This window comes from Enhydra lutris, unplaced genomic scaffold (genome assembly GCF_002288905.1).
Source record: "Enhydra lutris kenyoni isolate GAN:26980312 unplaced genomic scaffold, ASM228890v2 scaffoldscaffold20, whole genome shotgun sequence".
Taxonomy (NCBI): Eukaryota; Metazoa; Chordata; class Mammalia; order Carnivora; family Mustelidae; genus Enhydra; species Enhydra lutris.
In genome coordinates, this window is record NW_019154104.1 from 33,187,387 (window position 1) to 33,204,954 (window position 17,568).

The 17,568-nt window shown below is 65.2% G+C and overlaps 1 protein-coding gene across 3 annotated transcripts; it reads left to right on the forward strand.

The window, feature by feature from the left end:
• Positions 1–6,042: 6,042 nt before the first annotated feature.
• On the forward strand, positions 6,043–14,382 carry LOC111148687 (phospholipase D family member 4). 3 transcript variants are annotated; one of them, XM_022505468.1, is made up of 10 exons: positions 6,043–6,109; positions 7,982–8,175; positions 8,947–9,130; positions 9,278–9,398; positions 9,934–10,061; positions 10,623–10,823; positions 11,454–11,593; positions 11,741–11,906; positions 11,992–12,088; positions 12,589–14,382. In XM_022505468.1, the coding sequence occupies exons 1-10, from the start codon at positions 6,083–6,085 to the stop codon at positions 12,789–12,791; spliced, it is 1,461 nt and encodes a 486-aa protein (XP_022361176.1). In that variant the 5' UTR covers positions 6,043–6,082; the 3' UTR covers positions 12,792–14,382. The 3 variants fall into 3 exon arrangements, with proteins under 3 accessions (XP_022361176.1, XP_022361174.1, XP_022361177.1); XM_022505466.1 differs by having other exon boundaries at positions 9,934–10,823; XM_022505469.1 differs by lacking the exons at positions 11,741–11,906; positions 11,992–12,088; positions 12,589–14,382 and having other exon boundaries at positions 9,934–10,449; positions 11,454–11,517.
• The last annotated feature ends 3,186 nt before the right edge of the window (positions 14,383–17,568 follow it).

A 17,568-nucleotide genomic window follows, 5' to 3' on the forward strand; every position in this document is an offset into this window, starting at 1 on the left:
GCCCCGTCCCCAACTCTCTCTTGCTGGGATTCCCTTCACATGTGCGTCAGACCTTCACGTGCGCCCTGTGTGTCTCTCGCGCCGTGGTCCGTGTTTCCTGTGCGTTTTCCACCTTTTACTCTCTGCTGACCCTACAGCGGCCTAGACGTCCTTCAGTTCTGTCCAGTTGACTCTTTACTTCGGTTATTTTATTTTTAGTTCTAGAATTTCTTCGATTTAACAACACTATATTTCATTTCTCTAAGTGGAAATCTCCATCGACCTCATCCGAGAGCTCTGCCACCCGGACCCCGGCCTCTGCGCTTGGTTCTGTGGTTGGATGTCAGGTGACTCTTGATTTAAAGTGACAGACGCTGTGAAGGGGGCAAAGAGGGATCCCCTGGAGGAAGTCGTCGCTCGGAGAGGGTCACCGCTGAGCAGGGACCGGTCCCGTGCAGTCAGCGATGGAACTTCAGATGTGACAAGGTGTGCTGGACCTCTTCCCTCCTGCCTCCCGTCCTCCTGGGGCTCTGCTCTCCTGGGCTCAGCAGGAGCCCCACCTGTGGGTCACAGCTGCCAGCACCCTGTCCTCCGTGGAAGGAGAGCCCGGACTCAAGTTTGATCCCCAGAACCATAATAGCATTGAGATCTGTTCAGCTTCTCAGGCTCAGGGCTGTGCCCTCAGCCTCTTGTCCCTACACAGGACATCTGTCAGCGCCTCACGAGGGAAGGCGGCCCAGGGCGTCCAGTGTCCGGCGCTGCTCCCCTCACGAGGGAAGGTGGCCCCCGAGTCCGGGAGACTCCAGTGGAGCCGCAGGATTCCCGACCCGGCTCCGTGGGGCTCCCAGAACATGCCCCGCCTCTCGGCCTCTCGCACTCCGCCTCCTCTCTGCCCTCTGGGACGTTGGGAATTGTTAGTCCGAGTAGCGCTGAAACCGCGCGCCGAGGCGAGATTTGAGAAAGAAAGGGAAGTCCCCATGCACCGGGAGTCGCGTGGGGACCTGGAAGCTGGAATGGCCAAGGGGCCGTATTCGAGCCCTTCTGGGGACAGCTACGGGCCCAGAAATGTCCCTCATGGCCGAGCTCTTGAGATTTCTGTCCACACGCACTCAGGACACAGGACTCGTGTCCAGCAAGAGCAGGGGTGGAATTAAGAACCGTGCTCAGAGCCGAGTGTCCTCAAGGCTGACGCACAGGGAAAGGGGTAAGAGAGCCCCCCGGGGTCCCGGGGAGCGAGCAGGGAAGCTCGTCTTTTCCCCAGGCTCTGGGTTGGAGGAAATACCTGCGGCAGAACCGGAGGCCTCGGAGGGTGCTGAGCAGCCAGTAAACTGTGCCAGGTCGCACCTGCGGCGGCAAGGCTGAGGCGAAGACGGCAGCCGGGGCAGGGAGTCGGAGGCGCGGGACGCGGGTGTAGAGGCTCACCGCACATGCCGCCCGCGTTCCGCAAGGGGAGGACATGGGAAAGAGGCAGAGGCCATAGCCTCGGAGAGAATGGCTGAGAATGTTCTAGAAATGATCACAGGCATAAATCCTGCAGTTTGAGAGCTCCAAGCCCCAAGGTGAGAGCCAGCCTCACTGGGACATGCCCCGCTGAAACCCAGAAGACCCCAGACAGAAAACCTCCAGAGCCGACCGGCTGGTGAGAGAAGTGGCCTCAGAGGGACAGCCGGGGGATGGACGCCCGTTCCTCCCGGGAGCGCCGCACCAAGGTCGGATCGGGGCCTTCGGCGACAGGAAGACAGTTGTCACCCAGCTACACTGTCCTTCCAGAGTGAAGGAGAGAGAGGCAGTCTCGGGCGGGGAAGCCGGACGTGTCCGCTCTGCAGGCGGGGACGCAGGGGTCCAGAAAGGGTGGCAGTGGAGCTCGGAGGAGCAGGGCGGCGAGCCAGCGGGGAGGAAACCAGTCCATGGGCGGCAAGTCTCGGGACCCACAGAGTGCGGTCTCAGTACCCACGACAGCCGCTGGGGTGCATCCCCCAGGAAAGGGGGGCTGACACCCCAGAGGTAAATGCACAGAACCCCCAGGCTGTCGCGGGAAGCAAGTTCCTCCTGTTGAGGGGCGGAGCGAGCCCTTAGCGGGGCTGCAAAGTCCAGCGGCCGGGTAGATGCCGCAGATGCGGGCGGCGGGCCAGGGAGGGGGTGGGGGAGCTCGTGCCCTGCCTCACGGTGGATTACGGGCCCCGTGCCCGCTCAGCCTGTGCCAAGCCCCATGTTGGCCTGGAGGGACCGTGAGGAGGATGAACCATCAAACTTTCCATCTGGGGGTCCTGCCTGACCTCTCCTGTGGGGACACAGTGGCAGGGGGTCGGACTGCTCCCCCGAAGGTGTGGGAGCAGCAGGGCCCACCTGGGCGCGGCCTCGTCATAAAGGAGACCTTTATGGGGTCTCGGGACTTGGTGTCAGCTCGTTCTTCCTCAGTCCGCCTCGGAAGCCTGGCGCCGCATCCTTCTAAGTTCTCGAAAGGAGGAATGAAGAGCCCGGGGTGGGGGCGGAGACCAGCCCCTCCAAGCTGCAGGGTGGGTCTGAGGCCACCTGCTGTGTGCACCGAGCGCTCGGACGTGGGCTCCCGCGCTGTGTGCCCGACAGGATCCAGGATCCGAAAGGAGACTGCCGGGGCGCCCAGCGGGCTCGGTCGCTACAGCGTGCGACTCCTGATTTTGGGGTCGTGAGCTCGAGGCCTGCGCTGGATGTAGAGATGCCTGAAGTAAATAAACTTCAAAAAAAAAAAAAAAAAAAAAGGAAACCACCCCAGGAACACTGAAGGATGCCTCAGTCAAGGAGAATGTATTAAAACCAACCACAGGGGCGCCTGGGTGGCTCAGTGGTTAAAGCCTCTGCCTTCGGCTCAGGTCATGATCTCAGGGTCCTGGGATCGAGCCCCGCATCGGGCTCTCTGCTCAGCGGGGAGCCTGCTTCCTCCTCTCTCTGCCTGCCTCTCTGCCTGCTTGTGATCTCTGTCAAATAAATAAAATCTTTAAAAAAAAAATCCCTTACACGGGAGTGATGGGGTTCTGACCGTACAGACTCCTAAGGGCCTCGGGTTCCAGGGAAAACAATGGTCTGTCAAGAATTCTGCACCTGGAACGCTATTCTTCAATAGTGAAGGAAAACTAGAGACATTTTCACGTTCCCAAGGACTGTCACCAACACACACCCGTGCAAGGACGATAACCGGTGACCGAGAACCGCATAGCCAACAGCATTCCTACTCCAGCCGGTTGCAAAGGATGTATTTCGGGAGGGCGAGCAGCGGGCAGGTCTGAAATAGGAGAAGGGAGGGTGAGCAGGTCATTCTCGCACACCCTGACGGCACGAAATGATGATACGGTGTACAGCGTGTGGGGCTTCAAGTAATAACAGCAATAGTGTTGCAAGACAGGACAAGCGTGGGAGACACATGTGCTGGAGAGCATCAGAGGTAAAGTTCTCGAAGGTCCTTGTGCTACTCAGGAAGAGGGAAAGACGTTCCTTCTGTCTACGCCTCCTTACGGACGCAAGGTGAACAACCAAAGACGAGCCGGTGACAGCATGGGGACGCGACCGCCTGCAGCAACACAATGAAAGGGCGTTTACTCCGGGAGCAGACGCGCAGTGGTCTGTCCTTCAGGCGTGAAGCTGGCGCCCCAGCTCCCCTCCTGGCTGCGTGGCCAGATCCCAGGAGGGAGCGACGGAGCCCCCTTCACTGGACGTCTCCCTGGGCAGTGTGTGGGTCAGAACCTGCGCCGTGGCCGTCACGGGGACCACAGCCGGCGGCGGGAAGAATGACCCTCTCGGCTCTCAGAAGCGCGGAAGAGCACTCGGGAAGAGCGGCATGGAGGGGCCGTGGAGGGTCCGTCACTGAGAGGTCACAGCTTGAGCGGGACAGGAAAACAGGAGAAAAATTAGTCCACCCAGAAGAGCAAGAAGAAGGACCAAGAACCGCAGGATGTGGGCCAAGCACACGAGAGAAGGAATGACAGATGCAAATGCAGCGGTCATCACAGTGAACGTAAACAGACAAAACCCAGCTGGAACGGGTGAGGACGGCCGCAGAGACGGCACTTTACACGCCGGAGCTGGCGGCGCTGGGGGCTCAGTCGGGGAGCGTCTGCCTTGGACTCGGGTCATCTCAGGGTCCTGGGATCCAGCCCCATGTCGGGCTCCCTGCTCCGCGGGGAGTCTGCTTCTCCCTCTGCCCCTCCCCCTGCTCTTGCTCTCTCTCTCTCAAATAAATAAATAAAATCTTTAAAAAATTAAATTCCAGCTCTGTTACTCACTAGACACAGATCTGAAACGCAAGAAGGCCCATCAACCTAAGGTAGAGGACATTTTTTTTAAAACCACACAGATTTTAAGCTAAAAATAGGACAACATAGCTTTTTAAGACCGAAGTTCTTACCAGGGAAAGTGAGAGCGCAGGGACAGGTGGCTTAGTCGGAGACAAAGAGACTGGGCAGTGCAGCCTCCACTGCGGGAAGCCAGAGTCCACGTGGGAAGCCACGGACCAGCACAGCCCTCCCACTGATTCTGGGCCGAGGACACAGAACGTTCATTAGTGACACGTAGGAGTTGAAAGCACATCCGTGAGCGGGATTCGCAGACGGATCTAGATGCCAGAGCCCCCTGGCAGAGGCTGCGCGCTCTTCTCGAGCGCGTTTTGGTTCTGAGCCCACAACGTTACGCCTCTTGAGCAACGTTAAAGACGTGACGCTGTGCAGGCTTGGCTTCCTAACCCAACGCGACCGAACTAGGAGTCAGTCAGGAAGAAAGAACTTCACGTATGCTCGGAAATCTTAAACCGAATTTCTTTTTTTTTTTTACGACTTTATTTATTTTTTTAAGATTTTATTTATTTATCTGACAGACAGAGATCACAAGCAGGCAGAGAGGCGGGTGGGGGGGAGCAGCCTCCCCGCTGAGCAGAGAGCCCGATGCGGGGCTCGATCCCAGGACCCCGGGACCATGACTGGAGCCGAAGGCAGACGCCTCACGACTGAGCCACCAGGCGGCCCTCCAGCTTTGGTTTTAAAAGTCTGACTTTAGAACACAGTGCTTGATTTTACCTCCTCAGCCACATGTAATAGCAAGAAAACCTTTGCAGAGAAAAGTCTTACATTTCGGCTAGTAGCACTACTGTTTGTAGTGATGCTAGGATTATTACTTGGAAACTGTGTTAAACATGTTATAAGCCAAAGCTAACAAGTAACTGTACGAATGTCAGGGGCCGCGTGTTTGCGTGTAAGAGAGAAGGGAGAGGAGTACAAACCCGACCGGAAGGAAAGCTTGTCTTCCCGGAGGGAGACGCGTCCCCGCACGTCCACGGCAGCATGACGCCCCGCAGCAGAGACAGGGTGGCAGCGCCTCACTCCCTGCGCCCAGTTGCAGGGCGAGGAGCAGAGACCCCGTGGGGAGGGCAGGTGGATCTCCGGGTCGTGGCCAGGTCAGACGATGTAGCCGTTAGTGCCCTTATGAAAGAGCCCCCAGAGCCCCGGCCCTTCCCTCTCAGGAAGACAGAGTGAGGAGAGATGCAGGACCCAACCTGCGGGTGCCGTGGCCTTACTCCCGGCCCTCAGAGCTGCCCGGTCCGTGCCGCTTGGTTAGAGCAGCCTGAGCAGACTCAGGGAAGCCCGGACCATGCTCCTGGGAACACGGAGCGGACGGCTGAAACCCAGCAGCCATTGTGGGCCACGAGGCTGCTCGTCCACCCCAAGGTTCAGGAGCTAGGGTTCCCAAGGAGGGGCCTGGCTCCCCATGGCCTTAGAGCCAACACCGTCTTTAGGCCGCCAGCCCCTAACCCTGGTTAGTGCGAGAGAGAGACGAACAATCTTGCCCAAGCCAGGCTCCTTGGGTCTCTGGGGCCTGTGTCGAGCCCGACTGATGTCTGGGCCTCCACCTGGCGAGTGGGGCCGGGGGAGAGACTTTCTCTGGAGGTGGCAGTTCCCAGCCGCACCCTCTGGCTGGCCCACCCAGCTCCCGATGTCTGTCGGGGGTGCCAGCGAGGGAGGTACTCCGGACGAAGAGGAAGTGGCCGAAAGGGGAAGCGGCGGGCTGCAGGGAGGAGGCAGGTGGGCTGGGGCGGGGCAGCTGCCGGAGCTGAGGGCCTGCAGTCTGTGGCTGGAGCAAGATGAAGGCCAAGGCGGTACCCTGGGAGGTGAGTCTGGGAGCCCGGGGCCAGGCAGGAGAGGCAGGCTGAAGCCGGCTGCCAGTGAGCCCAGGCCCGGGGGATCACAGAGCCCCCCGCGGGGCCTGGCAGCCTCACCCCTGCTCTGCAGGGCAGGAAGTCGCACGCCTCCGGCCGTGACCTCGGATGCCTGGAGGGCCCCAGCCTAGCCCCAGCCCAGGAACACGGTGGCTAGTGGGCCACCCCCTCCCCAAGGCCGGCCCAAGCCCAGGGACACAGGGACACAGGGACACAGGGACGCAGCGAGCCAGCAGCTCTGCAGTGGCCTGGAGCTGCCCTGGGGGCAGCCTCCCCAGGCCCCAGTGCTGTTCCGAGGACCCAAGATGGGGGGAGGATGTGCTCCGGGGAGCGGAGGTCGGGGAGGCGCCTGGGACGGGTCCAAGTCCCAGTGGGGCTGCAGGGCTCTGATCTGCCCTCTGTGCCTGGGACACTTGGGGAACAGGCCCCTTTCCCCTGTGGTACAGCGGAAAGGTGGGGGGAGGGAGAGGTCTGTCCAAGGAGGTCCCTAGGGCCCCTTTGTTCAGCCCCAGCCCCGGACTTCCCACTGGCTGCATCTCCTGAGACTCGGTGAAGCCTCGATGGACCCCGGGGCGTGGGCGGTCCCCTGAGCTGGGCTCTGCCATGTGGGGGGCAGAGTGAGGTCTGAACCCAGCTCTGGGGGGCATCCTGGCTTCCCTGGGGGACCCCCTGGTTCTGCCGGAGGCCTCCTTCTGGCTTCCGAGGCCCCTCCCTGCACCCCCGGCGGGCATGCCGAGCCCTGGAGTGCTTGGCCCACCGGAGCCACCATGGGGGAGCCCTGTCCACCTGGCTTCCAGCTCTCGGTGGCACTAGCTGCCCTGAGGGGGTAGAGCCCTGGGGCGGAAGGGGGCCCCCACACAGCACCCCAGGTTCCCCAGCCCTCAGGCCCCCAGATGGCAGCAAAGGGTCCCCGCTCAGCCCCCGCCGTGCCTTCCCAGCCGGGACGAAGGGTGCTCCCTGAGTCCCAGGAGGGGGCTGCTGAGGCCCCCCCAGGCTGGGACCCACCCTGGGAAAGGAGGTGGCTTTTCACGGGCCGGTAAGGAGGGCCCAGCTGAAACCGGAAATGGCTCCGGGGCTCACCACGCTCACGGCTGAAAGAAGGAACCAAGATTCAGACACGCAGGTGCCCGATGAGAGCGAGACGGCCAGGGGGAGCCAGAGGGCCGGGCCAGCTCCTCTGGCACAGACGGACACGAACACCCACGCGCGCACACACACACACGCACACGGACACGCACAACGCAATGTACACACGCACACATGCGGTGCACACACAGACGCGCGCACCGGCTTCAGGCTCCACACGGAGTCACCATCTGCAGGGCAGGCGGAGGGCGGTGGAGGGAAGGCAGTGCCGGGCCTGTGACACCAGGTCGCCGTGTCAGGGGCTGAGACCTCCGCGGAGAGCATCGGTAGCCCTGGCCCCCGCGCTCCACAGGCCCACAGCCCACAGGACAGAGAGCCTAGCGCAGCAGAACGGGGGGCTCGAGGGAGGGGGTTCCACAGCCTCGGGGGACCCTGCACCAGAGCGGCAAGGATGAAACCAACCAGACCAGTGCACCCCTCTCAGCTCCCCAATCCCTGTCCTGGGGGCCCCAAGGGAAAGCCCCAGGCCACTTGGTCCCCCCTCCCCACAGGGAGTTTGGGCCCTGCTCAGTGCCATCTTCCCGTCCTTCACCCACCCAGCCCCCCTGCAGGCCTGGCCCTCCCTGGGAGCCAGCGACAGTCTCTGTCAGCCCCGGAAGGGCCACCTCAGCCCACCCAGAGGTAGAGCACACGCACGCCGTCCGGGGACCCCACGGTGACACCCTTCTCCTGCTGCAGGTGCTGAGAGTGCTGGCCGTGCTGTGGCTCGGTGCTGTGGCTCTTGCCTACGTCCTGTGGCAAGTGTACCTCCCGCCCACCAGCGGCCAGCTGCACCCGGAGGAAGGGCCCACCTCGTTCCCGGGCCAAGGCTCCAGCCGGGCCTGGGAGCCCCGGAGAGGGGAGGCCGCGCCGCAGCCGCAGGACGCTTGCCGGTGAGTGTCTGCGAGGTCTGCAGGCCCGTGGGCCCGTGCTCAGCTCTGCCCCTCTGTGAGCTTCCCGCCCTTGGACCGGCCCCGCGGGGCCCACACGGCCCTCTGCCACTTCTCAGAAGAGACAGCTGGCCGGGAAGGGCGGCCCCAAGGTGGGGATGGGCCGGAGCTGACGGACTTGGGGTGTTCTATGCAGCAAACACAGGCCGCTGTCTAGGGGCTCTGCTGAGGCTGCAAAGCCGGGAGCCACCTGGGCAGCTTCTCAGCCTTCCTGTCCTGGTGTCGCTGTTCCCAGCTGCCCGGCCAGCTGCCTTTCACGCTTTCTGCTGGGTGGGGGGTAGTCCTGCTCAGAGCCCGGCCTGTGGAGCCCAAGATGCGCCCCCACCACCGCCTGGCCCGGGCCTTCCTCCGGGTCGGCTGGCGCCTCCTCCAGGGGCCTCCCTTCCGGTCGGCAGCCCAGACCCCACCTCGGCTCAGAGCGACGGCTCTCCAGCAGCCGTGCCTGGAACTGGGCTGGGCCCGGGGCCCCAGTCTGCGTTGCTCCCTCCCTGGCTCCCCCCACCGCCCCTGGGGTCGCTGCCCGCAGCAGGCTTGTTGGGGCTCATGCCTGCCCCATCCAGTCTAGTCGACTCCCCTGCCGTGCTCCCCTGGCCTGGGCTTGGGCCCCATGTTGGCAGTGACCCCCCCCGGCCTGGCCAGTGGGGACGTGGCAGGGACGCGAGGTGGGTTGATGGCCCCCGTGCTCCGCTCAGGCCCCATGGGCTCTCTCGGCAGGCTTGTCCTTGTGGAGAGCACCCCCCGGGACCTCCCTGCTGCAGCCGGCAGCCCGTCAGCCCAGCCCCTGGCCCAGGCCTGGCTACAGCTGCTGGACGCCGCCCAGCACAGCATTCACGTGGCCTCCTTCTACTGGTCCCTCACAGGGGCCGACATTGGAGTCAACGACTCGTCCTCCCAGCTGGTATGCCCGGCCCTGCCCACCCCATCCGGGTGCTGGGCACATCTCTCTCAGTCTGAGCTGTGGGTGGGCAAGGTGGCCTCCCGGGAGAGGTCTGGGTCCTTCCTAGTTGGCAGGGCGTCACCCCTCACGGCTGGCCCGGCCTCGCAGGGGGAGGCCCTTCTGTGGAAGCTGGAGCGGCTGCTGGACAGGAACATTTCCCTGGCTGTGGCGACCAACAGCCCGTCACTGGCCAAGAACTCCACGGACCTGCGGGTCCTGGCGGCCCGAGGTAGGTGCCTGTCTGGCCTGGGCCCGCAGCCTCGGGAGCAGGCATGGCTCGTGACCTGCTGGTGCCACAGGACGAGGAAGGCACGCAGAGCTGCGTGGGATGGGCTAGGACGGGGCGTCCGTGCTTCCCTCGTTCACCGGGAGGGCAGGGGCCGGGGTGGCGTGCTTAAAGTCAGCCTCACCCGGGACTGGGGCTGGTTCCAAGGGGCCAGACGGTCATCCTCCGTGGTGGGCAGAGCCTAGGGAGGCCTCGGGGCCCCCCTGAGCCCAGCTGCTCTGACCTGTGGGTGGGCTCAGGCTGGAAGCTCAGCTGGGCAGTGATCCTTTAGCCCCGGGCTCTGGAGGGGGCGGCCCCGAGGGATCCAGGGTCAGTCGATGCCTTCGTCGCCCCCTGCAAAGTGGGGACGATGACGGCTTGCGCTTAGCAGGACTGCTCTGAGGGAAAACGAGCTGTCCCGCCACAAGGAATTGGGCTCACCGCGAAGCGGGCACCTGGCGAGACCCCGGTGACCGCACTGTCCTCGCCTCCCGGCCAGGTGCCCAGGTGCGGTTCGTGCCCTTGAGGAAGCTCACCGGGGGTGTTCTGCACTCCAAATTCTGGGTTGTGGACGGACGGCATGTCTACCTGGGCAGTGCCAACATGGACTGGCGGGCCCTCACGCAGGTGAGTCCCGAGGGCAGGGAGACCCACCAGGGGCTCGTCCGCTGCCCGCGCTCCCGGGGCCTGGTGATGTCCCGTGCAGCCCGGGGTGGAACAGGGTGGGGCGTCGCCCTGGTGCACGGGACAGGCGCCGGGTCGGGAGTTTGGGAAGCCTGCACGGCGCCCGCCCTTGCACCCCGGACTGTAGTTCTGCCCGTGGGAAGACGCTGCAGTCTCTGCACCAGGGAAACCTGCGTCCCTGAAGGAAAAGCAAAGCATGAAAAACCAGCCCGAGAAGGGTGGCAGCAAACGCAGCCATGCCGGCCGTCTGTCGCCGGACAGGGACGCGACGAACGACTTCTCTTAGGCATTTTCTGTTTCTGCGGTAACAAGCGGGGCTGCTGCTTGGATGGTGGGTACAACGTTCAAGACGAGCAGGGCCCCCGTCACCCCTGCAGCTCCTGCGAGCTCACTGTCCGTCACACTGTCTGTCCTGACTCCTGCGGGGGCGCTGCCAGCGCGGGGTGGGGGCGCTCCGTCCCAGGGCAGAGGCCCGCTCGCCGCAGCCGCCGCCCCGCCCCACAGGTGAAGGAGCTGGGCGCCGTCATCTACAACTGCAGCCGCCTGGCCCTCGACCTGGAGAGGACCTTCCAGACCTACTGGGTGCTGGGGGCACCAAGGGCTGTCCTCCCCAGAGCCTGGCCTCGGAGCTTCTCGTCCCACATCAACCGCTTCCGGCCTCTCCGGGGCCACTTTGACGGGGTGCCCACCACGGCCTATTTCTCCGTAAGAGCGGCCGACGGGGCCTGCCAGACCCCCGGGGGAGCCTGCCCCACCGCCGTGCCGCCCAGCGCCCAGGACCCGGCTGTGGTCCCCCGGCCAGCGGCGGGCTGTCTGCGGACCCAGCTCCAGGAGAGGACGCGGGCCGCGCGGTCCACGGGAAACAGGCAGCCTGGGAGGGGGCGGGGCTTCCCATGGCCCAGGGAGGGGGGCTCCAAGCAACTGTTGGGTGGGGATGAGGGGCTTCTGCCTGGGGCCTGGGAGGGCCAGGGGAAACCAGCTCATCTAGTGGGTCCGTCCCTCTGCAGGCGGGGAAGGGGGAGGGGGCGGGCTGACCCTCCATCTGGGCGAGTGGCAGGGGCTGGTCTCTGGAGACCCAGCATCAGGCCGGGGTGGGGGGGCGTCCTCTGGAGGGGCCGGGGGTGCAGCGCGGGGCAGGCTTCCCGGCCTTCCTGCCCAGACTGAGGGCAGTCCTGAGGTCCCGGTGCAGAGCCTCCCTCCCCTGTCCCCACCTCTCCAGGGGGCCCCTCTGGTCTTCCTCTGAGATCCCACATGCTGGAGGGTGAGAGCAGGCTGGGGTCGCAGTTCCAGGAAGCAAACGGCTCAGCGCCCTCGGGGACCTCTCTGCCTGGACAGGCCTCGCCGCCGGCGCTCTGCCCGCACGGTCGCACGCGGGACCTGGAAGCCCTGCTGGCCGTGGTGCGCGATGCCCGGGAATTCATCTACGTCTCAGTGATGGAGTACTTCCCCAGCACGCGCTTCAGCCACCCGGCTAGGTAGGGGAGTGGGAGCCTGGCGTGGGGGGTGCGCTCTGCGGATGGGCAGCACCCAGCGCATTTCCTCTCCCACTGGGACCCCTGCTCAGCCCCGGCTTGCAGTCAGGGTGCCCGTTGGCCCGAGGACCCTGAGCCGCCCTCCCACAGGTACTGGCCGGTGCTGGACACCGCGCTGCGGACAGCGGCCTTCAACAGGGGTGTGCGTGTGCGCCTGCTGGTCAGCTGCTGGCCCCACACGGACCCCAGCATGTTCCCCGACCTGAGGTCCCTGCAGGCCTTCAGCAACCCCGCGGCCGGGGTCTCGGTGGATGTGGTGAGGACCCCCCCCCCGCCGGGGCCGGGCTGGGGTGGGCGGTCCTTCTTCCCCTCCTCACGTGCTCCCTCTCTGTTCCCCAAAGAAAGTCTTCATCGTGCCGGTGGGAAATCACTCCAACATCCCCTTCAGCAGGGTGAGCCACAGCAAGTTCATGGTCACAGAGAAGGCGGCCTACATCGGTGAGCAGGCAGGGGCACTGCCCCAGGACCCTGAGCCCTTGAGGGGCACCGAGCATGTGTGCATGACCACGGAGGCCACAAAAACCCACAGAAGGGGGACATGACCCCCAAGCAGTGGCTGGGCCAGGGTGCTGAAGGGGACTCTGTTCTCATGGGCGGCACGGACCCCTCAGGACAGAGGCGAGCCGAGGGGGGGCTCTCAGGTCCAAGACAGGTCCAGGCCCAGGACGCCGGGTGGGTGGGAAGCCCCGAGCCCCAAGTTCTCAGGACGCTGAGTTGGGACACCAGCCCCGGGGGACGTGGGAGGAGCCGCGCCACACGCGAGGACAGCTGGTTGGCTCTTCTGCATCTGAGGGCTGGCTGGGTTGCAGTTCCGACAGCCGAGTGGCCGCGCAGCCCCTCTGTCCCCAGCGTCGTGGCCGAGCCTGATGACTGGGCCCTGCGGAGGGAGAGAGCCCCCGTCCCAGTCACACGGGACTCTCTCCCGCCCGCGGCCCCAGGCACCTCCAACTGGTCAGAGGACTACTTCAGCAGTACCTCAGGAGTGGGCCTGGTGGTCAGCCAGAGAGCGCCCCGCGGCCGGCCGGGGCTCCTCACTGCGCAGGAGCAGCTGCGTCGCCTGTTCGAGCGAGACTGGGATTCCCGCTACGCCGTGGGCCTGGATGCACAAGCCCAGGGCCAGGATTGCGCCTGGCGAGGCTGAGGGGCTGCTCTGCCCAGTCCCCGGCCCGCAGATCCCGCCTCCCGCTGCGCCTCCCCACCTGCCTCGGGTCGGGGCTCCGAGCCGCCCGTCCTCACAAGCCCTGCTCACGTGCAGGACCTTCCAGCTCCTGGCAGGTGCAGACGGATGGCTTGCCCTCAGCACCTGAACCGGCCCCTTGCACGCCCCACCTCCTCCAGGGAGCCTTCCGGGATTGTCCTCCCTGACCCACAGAGCCACAGTCCCTACCCACAAAGGAGGCTTTAGAACCCACGCACCTCCCTGCCTGTCTGTGTGGGCCTGGCGTGGGCTGCCTCCACTCCTCCCAGCCCCAGGTCGGGGTTCTGCACCCCCCACCCTGGGACTGCTCTACCTGCCTGTTGGTGCCTGGGCCTCACCCACAGGAACCGGGGGTGGGGCTGGAGCAGGGGCCGGGACGGGGAACCCAGCATGGGGGACAGGTGGAGAGGGGAGGGGTGCCGGGCTGCTGTGTGGCCCCTAGGACCATGTGCAGGGAGGGCCGGCCCTTCAGGCAGGGTTGAAAGAACCTGGTTTTGGAGCCGGGGGTGGGGGGGTGGAGTACTGGCACGAAGCCGGGGTGGGGCCTTGGACACAGACCTGCCCGGGGCCCCGCCCCAGGAGGCGCCCGGACACCGCCCTGCAGAGGCTCTGAATCCTTTTGACACCTGGGTTCTGGCCCTTCTGCCGGATCAGAGGCCGTCCCAGCGCACCCACTTGGCCTCTCCTGGGACTTCTGGTTTCTGACCAAGGTTCCAGAGCCCACCTGATCTGTGGAGGCCACCCTGGGTGGCAGTGTGGGGTGAGCTCTGTGGCCAGGGGACCCTGGACTCTGAGGGAGCTGAGCGAGTAGATGCCCGCGTCCAGCCCTCCCACATCCGTGGGTGCCTCTCCCCCGCCTGCCCCGTCCTCTCTGCCCCACAGTGAGCGGGTGGGCTGCAGTCGGGCCCCTACGCGTCAGCATCCTTGTCGGTGAGGAAGGTCCCCGACCCAGCCTGCAGGGCAGCCCCGGCCTCTGGGAGCTGGTCTGTGTGTGAACAGCCCTGGACCAAACCAAGCCCCCGGGCCGCTGTGGCGGCTCCCCGCGGCTCCTGTCCCCTGCCCATGGACTGCACAGCGACCCCCGTCAGAAACAGACCCTGTCCTGGACCCATGGTGCCCTCCAGAGCTGTGTGGGGGTTTGCGCTCTGGTCCTGGCCCCCAGCAGTGGTGTCCCCGGGCCGGTCAACCACGAGCCATCAGGTCTCCGTGCTCCAGGTCGTGCCTGGATGACAGAGAAAAAGCCACAGCCATGGCCCAGTGGCCATTGCCACGGAAGGGGCTGGTGGCCACACGTCGGGCAGCCTCTATGGCCTGTTGCAAAGCAGACCTTCCCCTCAGGAGACCCAGCTTGTGAGGCTTGAGAAGCCCCCCGGGGTGCCTTGATGTGGCTCCTTCTGGGCCACGGTGGACAGACTCTGACGTGGTCCTCGCGACCTTGCCCTGGAAGCCGTGTCCTGTGTGACCCCTCCCCTTGGTGGTGGGCACAACCCATGTTTGCTTGTGAGCAATAGAACACACAAAGGAGCCAATCTGTCACTTCTGCGACTGTGTGACACGCGTCTGTGAGCGCGCCCCGCTGGGGGTCCGCTCCTCGATAGCCAGAGGAAGCTCCTGGGCTGTGGCCGGTCCTCAGCGAGGCCCCCGAGGCAGGGCACTGAGCGCGGCAGCGAGTCGCAGCGGCCCTCACCCGTCCGGCCCGCAAGTGCTGTGAGCGGCCAGCGGCTCTTTCCCCACTTTGATGGAGGGACCCCAGCCCCGGCCCTCACCCCGACTCCAGCCTGCAGGACCCTGGGCTGAGGACCCAGCCTAGCAGGGCTCGGACTCCGATGCACAGGAACTGGGAGGTCACAAACGCGAGCTGTCGTCAGCTGCTGGCCTGTGGCAAGGCCGTCGCGCAGCATGGAGGCCGCGTGGGAGGATCCTGCCGCCCTCCCCACCTCCGCCTCCAGCCCCGAGGCCCCATGTCTCAGGCCTGCAGCTTCACATAAGGCCAGAAGCCCGTGGCGCCCAGCTGACCCCCGTGACGGTGTTCCCAGGAGGACGGCCTGACACACGGGATAGGCCAGGAGCGTCTGCCTGGGGGTGCTGGTCTCTCCTGACTTCAGGACAAACGCCCCGCCGACTCCTCCCCCTTTCCAGTCCGCGGATGCCCATTCTCCGGAGGACGGCCGTCCTCAGGGCGGGTGGCCTTCCCACCGGCCACGGGGAGGGCACGGCGTGCACACGGTAGGAGGGGAGCCCTCTGCTCTGCCTGCTGGGGCAGCACCAGGTGGGGGCTCACCCACAGTCTGAGAGGGGTTAGGAGTGGGTCATCAGGAGCCCCCCGGGGCCAGGTGGGGCGGGGCAGGCTACACTGGGGACGCTGTGATTCCCTGGCCCGGGAGGGGCACGCGGAGCACTCAAGACGAGGAGATTGGGTACCCGGGAGCTGCTTGGGCAGAGGGGAGGGTAGCCCCTGAGCTGGGCCCCCATCACAGCCAGGGATGTTGACCCAGCTCTGTCCCTGCGCTGCCTTTGTGGGTGCCGTGTCGCCCTGACAGCCGGCCTCGCTCTGAGCTCCCAGCCTGCTCCTCCTTCTGGCTGCCGGGCCCGGGAAGGACCTGATGGACCCAGGACAGGTGGAAGACCCACAACTCCTCTAGGGCCAGCGGGAGAGGTTAGCTCTGGGGCGTGTGGGCAGAGCACGGCCGGAACAAAAGACCTCGCAGCTGGTGCCTGGGGCAGGTCTTGTCCTTTATTGTCCTTTGCGGGGGTGGGGGGGATTCCAATGGCGTCCTGGCTGTAGCGTGTACAGTGGGGGGCACAAGGCCACGCGGGGGGCCCAGCCGCGTGTGCCGCATCCCCAAGCTTGCCCGGGGGAGGGTGTTCCACACAGGAGCTCCTTACAGGGAAGCAGGCAGGGGGGCTCCTGGAACGCACCCGACTTTCTGGAGTCGAGGGAAACCACGTTGCCCGAAGCAGCAGGAGAAGACAGGGGCCAGGGCAAACACTACATCTACACCCACGGTGGTTAACCACCTCCTTCCCCAAGAGCGCGGCTGGGCCCTGCTGGGCACTGCCTGTGGCTCCCTGGAGTCACGGCTCAGGGAGGCCTCACCCCAGCAGCCGGCGCCCCACCCCCACCCTGGACGGCGCCTGGCGCCTGGGCCGCCCCGCTTCCGCAGCTTGGCCACACGTCGGGGGCCGGCCGTGTGTCATGTGCCTCAGTGCCAGGAGAGCGGCAGGTGGCAGCGTGGTCGGGTGGGAGCCTGGTGCTGCTGGGGTTCTGGGGCTTGGTGTGGGCGTCTGTCCCGCGTGGAACAGTCACCCCTTCCCAGTCCTCGTGCGGTGGCGGGCCTGGGCGCAGACTGCTGGCTGGCAGCTGCGTCCCACTCCAGCAGGACCCGCTCGGTTCTTGCCGTGGAGGTCACCGTGGTACTGGAGCCGCGCCGGTGCCCACCGCCTCTGCCGGCTCCCCGGCTCCCAGCTCTTCCGGGGAGAGGCTTTCTCGCGCATCATAGAAGGTGCCTGCCTCTTCCTGGAGGTTTTCCTCGGCTGGGCTGGCCTCCTCTTCCACACTTTTGCTTTTCTTGGTAGGGGAGGAGGAGAAGCCCAACTTGGGAAATCGGAACCAGCCCCCCTTCTGCGAGGGAGGCGGCCGCGCCTCGGGCTGGGTCTGCACAGGAGCCAGTCTCTGGGCACTGGCTTGGGAATCGGCACTGGTCTCGGAGACCGAGGAGGAAAAGCCAATGCTCGGGAGCCAAAACCTGAACAGACCAGAGGACCTTTTACCTTCCGGTCTTGCATTAGGAGCCTGGTCATCCACAGCCCAGGCCCTGGCCTCCTCTGTCTCCTGGTCCTCTTCCGGCAGGAGCTCCAGTATCTCCGCCGGCTCGTCGTCGGAGCAGCTGTCTGTGCGCCCGCGGCCGGAGCGCCGGTAGGATGGGCCCGCTGCCGGTCCCGGCTCATCTACGCTGGGACAGATGATTTCGAAAGGCTCCCCGGTGTCAGGCTGGAGGTCTCCAGAAGTGGGGTCCGGTCCTGGGACCACCAGTTCCTGAGCCTCTCGGTGTCCTGCTGGCCCTTGGTCTGCAGGCACCACGTGCACCCGTGCCCGAGTGGGGGGCTCTGGGACCCTCCCCTTTAGCAAGGAAAACCCGTAAGAAAGCATTTGGGTCTCTGACACGGGGACCTCTGACTCCCGCACGATCTGGGTGGGAGAGACCTCAGGCCCCGAGAGCTCAGTGTACACAGTAGTCACTGTGCTGTGCACAGCCACCTGGCGGCTGGCTGCCTCCGCACCCTGGATGTGCACCCTGACCTTACAAATGGGGGCAGTTTCTGAGGGGAGGCCGAGGGCCTGGGGGGCCTCCGGGGTGCGGGCGCCCCGCCCTGCAGTACTATATGTGAGCAGGGCCGCATCAGGAGCGCTCTGAGGGCAGGACAGCTCTCTCACGCTGGGCACGAAAACAACGGCCTCCGAGCTGGGGGCCGGAAAGCTGAACCTCGGGACCTTTAACTTGGGGATTTGGACACGTAGCACGGAGTCTTCCCAGACCCGACCCACGCTGACCACGGAAACCTGGGACGGCAAGTGCGTGCTGCAAGCCCGCAGTCTGAGAGGGCCCTCGGGCTGGGAAGGCGGCCCCTCGGGCCCCCCGACCGGGCCCTGGCCCCCTGGTGCAGGAAGAGGGGCCTCTCCTGCTTCTCCTGGAGGTGGTCCGTGCTGCTGGAGGGGCAG

Excerpts from the sequence above, each read along its gene's own strand:
- LOC111148687 (XM_022505466.1), top strand. The coding sequence starts at position 6,083 with ATGAAGGCCAAGGCGGTACCCTGGGAG. Across the intron at positions 8,176-8,946 it reads CAGCCGCAGGACGCTTGCCG|GCTTGTCCTTGTGGAGAGCA; the intron begins GTGAGTGTCTGC and ends CTCTCTCGGCAG. Across the intron at positions 12,089-12,588 it reads AGAGAAGGCGGCCTACATCG|GCACCTCCAACTGGTCAGAG; the intron begins GTGAGCAGGCAG and ends CCGCGGCCCCAG.